General features: G+C 38.0%; 1 protein-coding gene across 3 annotated transcripts in view; it reads left to right on the top strand.

The window, feature by feature from the left end:
• Nucleotides 1–8,436, top strand: part of LOC103390661 (ubiquitin carboxyl-terminal hydrolase 37-like) — a 10,887-nt gene extending 2,451 nt beyond the window's left edge. Inside the window, exons 2-23 of one of the 3 annotated variants that reach the window (XM_008326590.3) lie at nt 521–1,530; nt 1,670–1,734; nt 2,297–2,369; nt 2,457–2,485; nt 2,740–2,815; nt 2,922–3,095; nt 3,196–3,230; nt 3,326–3,401; nt 3,494–3,645; nt 4,033–4,185; nt 4,408–4,575; nt 4,830–4,988; nt 5,430–5,561; nt 5,681–5,804; nt 5,894–6,045; nt 6,263–6,362; nt 6,497–6,573; nt 6,718–6,826; nt 6,908–6,968; nt 7,301–7,458; nt 7,552–7,681; nt 8,009–8,408. In XM_008326590.3, the coding sequence (XP_008324812.1) occupies nt 1,528–1,530; nt 1,670–1,734; nt 2,297–2,369; nt 2,457–2,485; nt 2,740–2,815; nt 2,922–3,095; nt 3,196–3,230; nt 3,326–3,401; nt 3,494–3,645; nt 4,033–4,185; nt 4,408–4,575; nt 4,830–4,988; nt 5,430–5,561; nt 5,681–5,804; nt 5,894–6,045; nt 6,263–6,362; nt 6,497–6,573; nt 6,718–6,826; nt 6,908–6,968; nt 7,301–7,458; nt 7,552–7,557 (2,082 nt within the window). In that variant the 5' untranslated portion in view covers nt 521–1,527 and the 3' untranslated portion in view covers nt 7,558–7,681; nt 8,009–8,408. Of the gene's footprint in view, nt 1–6; nt 1,531–1,669; nt 1,735–2,296; nt 2,370–2,456; nt 2,486–2,739; nt 2,816–2,921; nt 3,096–3,195; nt 3,231–3,325; nt 3,402–3,493; nt 3,646–4,032; nt 4,186–4,407; nt 4,576–4,829; nt 4,989–5,429; nt 5,562–5,680; nt 5,805–5,893; nt 6,046–6,262; nt 6,363–6,496; nt 6,574–6,717; nt 6,827–6,907; nt 6,969–7,300; nt 7,459–7,551; nt 7,682–8,008 lie in introns of those variants that run through there. The other 2 variants (XM_017039128.2, XM_017039129.2) reach the window with 2 other exon arrangements.
• The last annotated feature ends 264 nt before the right edge of the window (nt 8,437–8,700 follow it).

Below are 8,700 nucleotides of genomic sequence, written 5' to 3'. Positions count from 1 at the left end.
AAGGTTTTTTTTCCCTTTCCCTCCTTTCTCAAAGGTTGACATCAGCAGAAAGGAAAAAAAATAGTACCGTTTAGCTTTGTTTTAGCTGTAGTCGATGGCTAATTCGACCAGTTTGCTTCTGTCTGTTATCATCCACACAGCTGTCTCCAGTACACTCGTGTGTGTGTGTGTGTACGTGTGCTCCAGGCCAGGGGTGAGGGGTACACTTTTTTGACTTGGTAGCTACTACTATCAAAAAACATTAAAATATATTTACTAATATAAACTCGGGATATAAAACAGCTTCTCTGTAATCATGCTCTTTAAATTAGATGTGTTTGTTGTTTACGATAAAGCCTTAAATGTAAGAGCTATTGTAATTATGGCTGTGCCTCAGTTTTGGTATCGTAATGAAGCAAAACCTATAACAAGTAATTGCTGCGAATAGTTTGAATAGTAACCAATTCATTTGCATTGATTGTTTTCATCTGTTGTTCTTGTTAATCTTCTGATTTGTTATTGCAACTTGTTGTGTTGCCAGGTCACAGTGAATGTCTCAACATCATGAAAATCTGCATCATTTCACTCGGATGACCCTACTGCGCTGCATCCACCTCTGTGACATCATATCTTGCCTGTGTTGAGTTTTGCCCTATAGACTCCCAAACTGGCACCCAGTCGCCCTTCACCCCACATTTCCTGGTACCAACCAAAAGCCCACATCCGAGCCCTTATTACTTGTTTTTTCCGGCACACTTGGCCTGGTTATACGTATGGCTGCCTCCCACTGTGCCAGCTATTCATTCACTACAAAGGATCAAAGACAACATCTCATCTGATGCCTGAACTCGGCTGTAATTAGCAATTATGCTTCACAGCACCCCCCAAGATTAAACCACTCTGTACAGTCTTCCAATTAGTCCTGTTGTCTTCACATGAATATACATTGTCCCCAGTCGACCATATCACAACAATCAGACTCTTCGTTTTAGCTTTTTATCAAGTACATAAAATCCTGTTTTGTTGAAAAAAAAAACACCATGAGGTTTGAGGAAATTAAATAAGTGAACAAACATGATCCAACAGTACTCCCTTTGCGATTTACTGGTAGATCACAATCTACTAATTGGGCACCTATGGTTTAACTCTTTAACACCTTAGCCTCAAATGTCAGTCTGGACTTTTTGTTTTTTGGAGAATATATAGATGTTTTATTATCTGTTAATTATTCAAACATATTGCTCTCTATCCCGATGGGTGAACTCAAACAATTACAACATAACTAGGGATGACAACATGATATATGATGACATCGTCATTATCCTTTGATCTGAAGATGCAAGGATCGAAAGTTGCAAGGAAAGGCAAACCAAGGAAATTGGAGAACGTAGCTGCCAGTGGCAGAAATAAAATTTATTATAAATAAAAAATACAAAATATAAATAATGACAGCAGGCAGTCATGCAAACTGTCACAAAACAGAGAAAAGGACAAAGAAAACAGAAGAGGAGGCGGAAGAGACACAAATCGTTCAATCTATAAACAAAGATGGTTTGTTTCCTTCAGCAGTGTCAACAACACTGAGAAAAAACAGTTGATGTTTGGGTTATCATCACATTTATACAGCATTTCATTGTTCCTCACTGTCCCCCTGACATATTAGCTTCTTTTGTTTCTTTGCACTGAGCAGAAATCAACAGCTGTTGCAGATGATTTGGCAAAGAAGGTCAGACAGATTCCTAGCTCTCAGAAGAGGTGATGACAGTTGAAACATTTTTAAAAACGACTTGGAATATTGTCTTTATGTGTTTATTTTAATTTATGTTTTTATAAAATAATAATAGCTTTACCAGTTGTATAAATCACTACCTGATTTGTAATAAGTGGGTACCAATAACCTGATATTTGGCAAGCTAATATGGTCCAATTACTCAGTTTTGTATTTTTAGAATAGTTTTTTCAGGAATATTTTTTTCTACAAATGCAATGACATAAACCTTTTTTTTTATAAGTGGACATTTTTACTAATATCTATTAACTTACACTAAAGACACTACAAATAAAGTTGGCCCAAATGAATAAAAAATGAAGACAGACGTTCGGTCTACAAGTATTTCATTTTTGATAGGCTTCCTGATGTCTGGCTGTCTGACGGAAATGCTGATAATTATTATAATTATTTTCTTTTAACTGTTCTTGTTTTTAAAAACAAGTAATTTTAAATAAAATACAATTTTTGTTTAAGCAATTGTTCTTTAAAATCTACAATATAATGACAGGTTCATAGTGAGATGACTGCTTTCTTTATCCTCATCAGTGCTTTCACCTCAACAAAGAAAAGAAATCAAAAGCACGAGCCTCAGAAGATTCACCTGTTGCAAGGCTCAAGGGTGAGAAGTGTGACAGTGTTCAGTTATCGCCATGCCATATACTGTAGGTCATTTTAATAACTGTCTCTTTTGGTTCTTACCCAACAGAAAACTGAAAAATATCATGAAAAGCAAAGGTAAGTTGTCTTCATACCACTTTGTGTATTTAAATATATATTTAAATTTATAAAAACGAGTTAGCTACCATTATACGTATTAGCTCAGTACCACTGTGAAGCCAAATTATTTGTTATACTGTTTTAGGAAAAGATAGAAAGCCTTATACATTTGAAAATATTTGGTGTTTGAAAACTGATTTTTAAGATATTTAAACCCAAACAATAAATACTGTAGATTTTCAGTCAGGTAACTTGTTTTTCCTTCTTGCCAGCATCCTGCCTTCCACCAAGAGTAAAACCAACCAAACGGAGGAACCTAAAAAGCTACGGTGGTGGCAGTGCTTTAAGGTTTGAGTGAGACTTTGTTGAAGTATTCAATATGAAATTATGGATTCATACAGGCATATTTCATCCTCACTAAATTTTCTCAAAAAAAAAAAAAAAAAAAAAACAGAATCGAAGTCAGGTCTCACCCTCCCCTGAAGAACAACATAACTTCGAGAAGAGACGTCCCTCCATCTCCCATCACCGCACAACTGACATCAAACAAACAACAAAAGCTGCTGCTCTCTCCAATTGGAAAATCGAAAAGTCACCGTGGGTTAATCAACTCGCCACCCAGGTCCTGGTATGTGTGACTCTTCCCATTAAACAACTTTTTTTTTGTATTTGCAGTAAGTCTCAGTAAATGATCACTTGTGTTTAATCTTATTGTTTTTCTCATATAGGGAACAGAAAATCATCTTGTAACACAAAAACAAAGGTAAATAAAAATTGGACAAGGGAAACCAAGGTAAAGAATGCCTGTCAACGTAAATATTTGGATATTTTTTATATATATTGTTTGTTCCTCGGCAGCATTATTAATCAAGCGACGAAAAAAGGCAACGAAAAGAAAGTGTCAAAGAAGCCTCGGTGGTGGCAACGTTTTAAGGTTTGAATGGTGTAAAAGAAATGTCAGGTGGAATGTGGACTAGTTTTTCCTTTGTGAGTCACTGGTTTTTATCCACTGTACCTTTCTAACAGAATAGAAGTAAGGTTGCACCAGCGCCTGAAGATCAGCATTGCACAGAGAAGAGACATCCCACCAACTCAATATATCACCCAAGGGAAGCTAAAGGCACAGCCCCTGTGTCCACAATGCAAAACCCCAGGCAACAGCGCTTTAGGATTTCTGGGTGAGGAAGTACACACTACTACACAGTAGTACTGTAACCATATAAGTTCAACTTAGATTAGTAGAGCAATACTTTCATATACTATTGTGATGTTTCTCATACCTATTGTTTTTTTTTTTTTACTAATCAGATACATTAAGTAAAACTCTCCTGGTTTTAATAGCAGCACTGTTTAGCACAGCTAGCAATAGGACATACTTGGCCACAACTAATAGAATTAGAATTAAACATTTCAGGCAGAGTCTGTAATTAAATTGTAATTTCAAAAGTGCTCCATTGTTTAATTTTCTGTTTGCAGTTATTTCTCTTCACTCGTTTGTAGTGGGGTCTGAATGGATCTCTAATGAACAAGTGATTAGTCAAATGTTTTCTCTCTAAATTTGCCAGCGGCTACAACATACCAAATGCAGACGGCCCTCAAGAACAACAGAGCCAAGAGAAGAAGTGTTCCACCGCTCCTCGCCAAAGTACTGCCCTGGTTAAAGACAAAGCTTCAATGGCACCTGTCAAACACCCAAGACAACAGTTCAGGAATCTCGGGTGAGCAAATGCACTGTCTGAAAATGTTTCTCACATATCATGGCGATCTCAGTCAGCGATCTCGGTGCATTAAACACACATACACATAAACAAGCGCTCCAGAATAGCTTTTCCAAGCTGTCGCCTGTGTATGTAGCATTAGCAGCATTCGCTAGGATTTTGGGCATGTTCCAAGACCTTCAGCCATGGCAGGTAAAATACAACCATGTTTTTCTTCAACAGCAGTGGGTCTGCCATTGGATGTCAAATGGCATCAGCCCCCAAAGACAACCAGTACCCAGAGAAAAAGTGCATCTTTATCCCTAACCAACAATCTGCTGGAAAAGTCAGAGAAACAGCCCCAATGGCTCCAGCCAAACCCCCCAGGCAACAGCACTACAAGACTTCTGGGTAAGTATAGCTACATGCTCTTTGTGATATGCAACATGTACTGTAAGTGATCAGCCATACCATCAAAACCTCTGACACAGAAGGGCAATAACTTGATTTATCTCATCGCAATAGCACCTGGCACCAGGATATGTATAAGGCAGCAAGTGATCATTTTGCGTAAATGTTCTCCAAACCGGAGAACATGTGCAATAGATGGCTAGACACCTAGCCAAAGAGTTCACAGTGAGGCACCTGCATTTCTTTGTCACCAGTGGCACCAACATTCAGGTTGCTTCAGCTTCTAAACAGCAGCAGTGGCCTGAGAAGAATTCTCCTTCCGTTTCTCGGCAGCACAACATGGTAGAGTCCAAAGCGTCTGCCTCGGTGCCCACAACCAAACCCATCAGGCAACAGCAGTTCAAAAATCCAGGGTGAGTATATCAGGGTCATGATAGATCAGCAGGTATACTGTAGATAAGTTTGCCATTTCACTGAAAAGAAAAAGCAAACAAAAAAAAAAATCAGTTAAAGAGTGTCGATTTGTGTCTTTCTTGAATTTCTGCCTTTATGTATGTTAAGAGGGTTGTGTTCAACTAAACAGGCCAGGCCAACCATCTGGAAGAGTTTTGGATGACTTTTAGAAAATTCTTTAGAAAAGTTTTAGTTTTATTTATGTTCCCTAAAACAAAATAAAAATAATTTGAACAACAATTAAATTGAGAGAACAATATTTGATGAACACTAAGCCTGGATCCACCATCGGTTCCACAGTTCTCTGACTTCTTTTAAAAGCACAGGGTTAACATTTTAAAAATATAAATGTATTGTAGAGAATGTGTCATTTGATAGAGGTATTTTGTTCTGTGTGTTAGATTCCCAAATCCAGCCATGTACTGTTACATGAACTCCTGCCTGCAGAGCCTCCTCACATTGTTGAACTTTGTCAGAGACATCGCTCGTCAGGAGCCAGTCTGGGGAAACATCCCTGAGGCCGGACTTCTAAAGTACAGCTGCAATAACACACCTGCTGCATTAATGCATACATCATACATAATTTGTACATCATTAAATTTGTATAATAACAGTAGAATGTGGCTCTTGTCTCTTTTATATCCCTCTCCAGGTCATTTTTGAACATCAGTAAATTTCACTTTTCCCCTGATGCTTACCAAAAATCCTGCCTGCTCTCAGCGTTTAAGTGTGAGGTAGCTTTGCGAAATCCGGAATTTACAGACCTCCGACAAAAAGTGAGTTTAACGCTAAATCACTATTTCCAAACAGTTTTCACTTCAGTGTTTCGCCATGTCTGTATAATAATTTCTGTGTGTATCTACAGGATGCTCATGAGTTCCTCATGGCTGTGCTGGATCAGATGAGGAGATTGGGCAAACTGCTGCATAGGAAGGCTGGGCGACTGGGCAAGGTCTACAGCTGTCCTGTAGATGATCATATGGTGTTCAAAATGAAGAACAACAGGACGTGCAAAACGTAACACATTGACTCCCCGAATCATTATATTTTATACCATATTTATACATTTCTATTATTTATTGGCCTTAGAAAACACTTGTATCACTTAATATTTGAGTGCAGTGTTTAGGCCTGAAATGTCATTATATTTGAAAAGCTCAATACTCGTAATTAACTGTCTTCTGCAACTTAATTAAAAATGTTGTTCCTTGCTGTCGCTCATTTTCAACATTAGGTGTGGTGCGAAATCCGAGAGAACAGAGTCCTTCACCAGTCTGTCTCTGGATCTGCTCCCTCGAGGAACAGTCAAACAACTGCTTGATAATTACAGAAGTGTAAGAAACCATTTTCTTTGTGTACTCTGTGGTGAAGTCACCAAAAAAAAGACAGACATGCGACTGTAAATTAGTTGTATTCCCGTTGGTGTTTAAATCCTGAGGGATCATTTTTTCATCACACTGTTCTGCAGGAGACAGAGGTGGAGTACAAATGTGACTGTGGTGCGACAACATCTGTCCAGAACTCGACGTTTGCCACCCTGCCAAAGTGAGTCAACATGAATCAGCACTCAGCACACTGCAGTGGTTTACAGAACTGAACTCAGCTTTTGACATGTTTCACTGAATGTCTCAGAATTTCAACATGGGAAAAAAATGTGATTACTCCACTCTACTTTTTTTACACTTCCAGAGTTCTAATTTTACAACTAAAGCGCTTCAGGTTTACATCAGCGTTCCAGGTAACAAAGGTCCATGATGACATTGTTCTTCTGAGGGAACTTCAGGTGACCTCCAGACAGGTATCAATAAAAATAAATAAAGTGTTCATTATTTTACACAAATCACTTTTGAAACATTTTCACAATTCATTGTCTTCTCAGGGTGTCGGCCGCTACCGTTTGGTCAGCTGCATTAGTCATATGGGCGATTCAGCACGAAGTGGTAAGCCTGTCATATTATGTAAATTACAGCTGCTCTAAATGAGCAGACGGTATCTAAACTAACTTTGACCGTGCTCGTTACATCCTAATTTTCCAGATTACAGTATAGTAAAGGGTGTTGTGTTTGTTTTATTTAGGACGGAGAGCAAAGTAGAGCTAAGTAGCTTTTAAGGTGACGGAATGTCTGCAGTAAACACAAAGGTGTCATAAAACAGTAGTACAACCAGAAACAACTGATGAAAAAGAGAACAATGTTTTGTATGGGTTGTTTTCAACTCAAACTTCTAAGTCAATGTCGTTGGAATATGGTGTATGAGCCTTCTATCCTCTCAGGACACTACATCTGTGATGGGGTGGATCCAGATGTGAGACAGGTCGACCCGACGGACCGCTGGTTCACCTATAACGACGACGTTGTTAGTGAAACCTGTGGTCCGTTTGTTTTCAAACTCAGAGAAAAATATGCTTATATTTTATTTTACCAACGACAGGTAGGCAGAGATTAAGTAAATTATCTGCATGCATATTTTACAACTGTCAAATTTAAAGTTAAAGGGAGTAATTTTCTTGGGTCCTTTTCACAGGACTAGACAGTTGCACTTTCCAGAGGAATCCATGATGAATGCTCTCATTAGGAGTCTTAAGTTACTCCTTGTCAGACCAGTGTTTCTCAACTGAGTCCAAAGCACCAAGCACAAGATTTAGAGTTGGCAGGTAAATGTGCACTCCCACTCTGGAATTTTCTTTCAAAGTGTCTGTAAATATCAATAAATAATGTGTGGGCAACACTGCTTGGAAATAAGGCATCTGATTTTTAGAGTTTTTTTTGTTGTTTTTTTTTTTAATCTAAGGTATCATTTATACAATATGATTAATTCATAAAAAAATGTTTGTGTATCTTAAAAAATATTTAAATCAACATTTTTAATATATTTCCTGGTGCTAGAAAGACATTTGTTAATTACCTAAATATTAAAACTGTCACTAAATCTTTGTTGAACATCATGCACTGTATCCATAATAAATCTTTTCTCCACCCAGGAGCAGCAGACATGAAGATCGAGGAGCCAAATACTACAGGATTTCTCCAAAACACTTATTTTCCCTCTCTGGATAATGTCTTTACTGCCAGACTGCAGGACACCTGGAAGAACTGCGACCTCTGACTCTGAGGCATCGCTGTTTCTAATCCAAACACTGTCCCATACCACAAAAACCGCACATACGTATATGTGCACTACGGCACTCCAACTGGCCTTCAAACACTGTACATAATACTGCAAATATTTTAAATTGTATTTATTTAATTATTTAATTTTTTATACATCTGTACCAGCAGGTACGCATTAATTTGGTACTTTTGTGCCTAATCTACTACTTCATGTGTTTTAATGAATTTAATTTCCCCATGGGAAAATTAAAGCTTTTGAAATAAACTTCATTTCGCTGTCAATCATTTGAGAAGCTCACAGAAATTGAATTGGTCCTGTCAGTACACCTACACTCCACTTTTCTCTTTTTTTCTTTTTGAGCCATGCATTATAGACCCAGAAGGAGGCAGTAATACAACCTATAAGGTTCAGATCTATTGATAGTGTGATGCTGAGGTTGTACACAAAGTAAGCTTGGCCTAGCTTGGTAAAGACTGGCTGAAGCTACACACTAGCATAGTGCTAACACATCATTGACTCTCAACATGCAAGCTAAGTGCTAACATCTACATACTAGCAGAT

This window comes from Cynoglossus semilaevis, chromosome 15 (assembly GCF_000523025.1).
Source record: "Cynoglossus semilaevis isolate Cse_v1.0 chromosome 15, Cse_v1.0, whole genome shotgun sequence".
NCBI lineage: Eukaryota > Metazoa > Chordata > Actinopteri > Pleuronectiformes > Cynoglossidae > Cynoglossus > Cynoglossus semilaevis.
The sequence above is the reverse complement of the archived record's forward strand: the minus strand, read 5'-3'. Positions and strand labels throughout refer to the sequence as shown.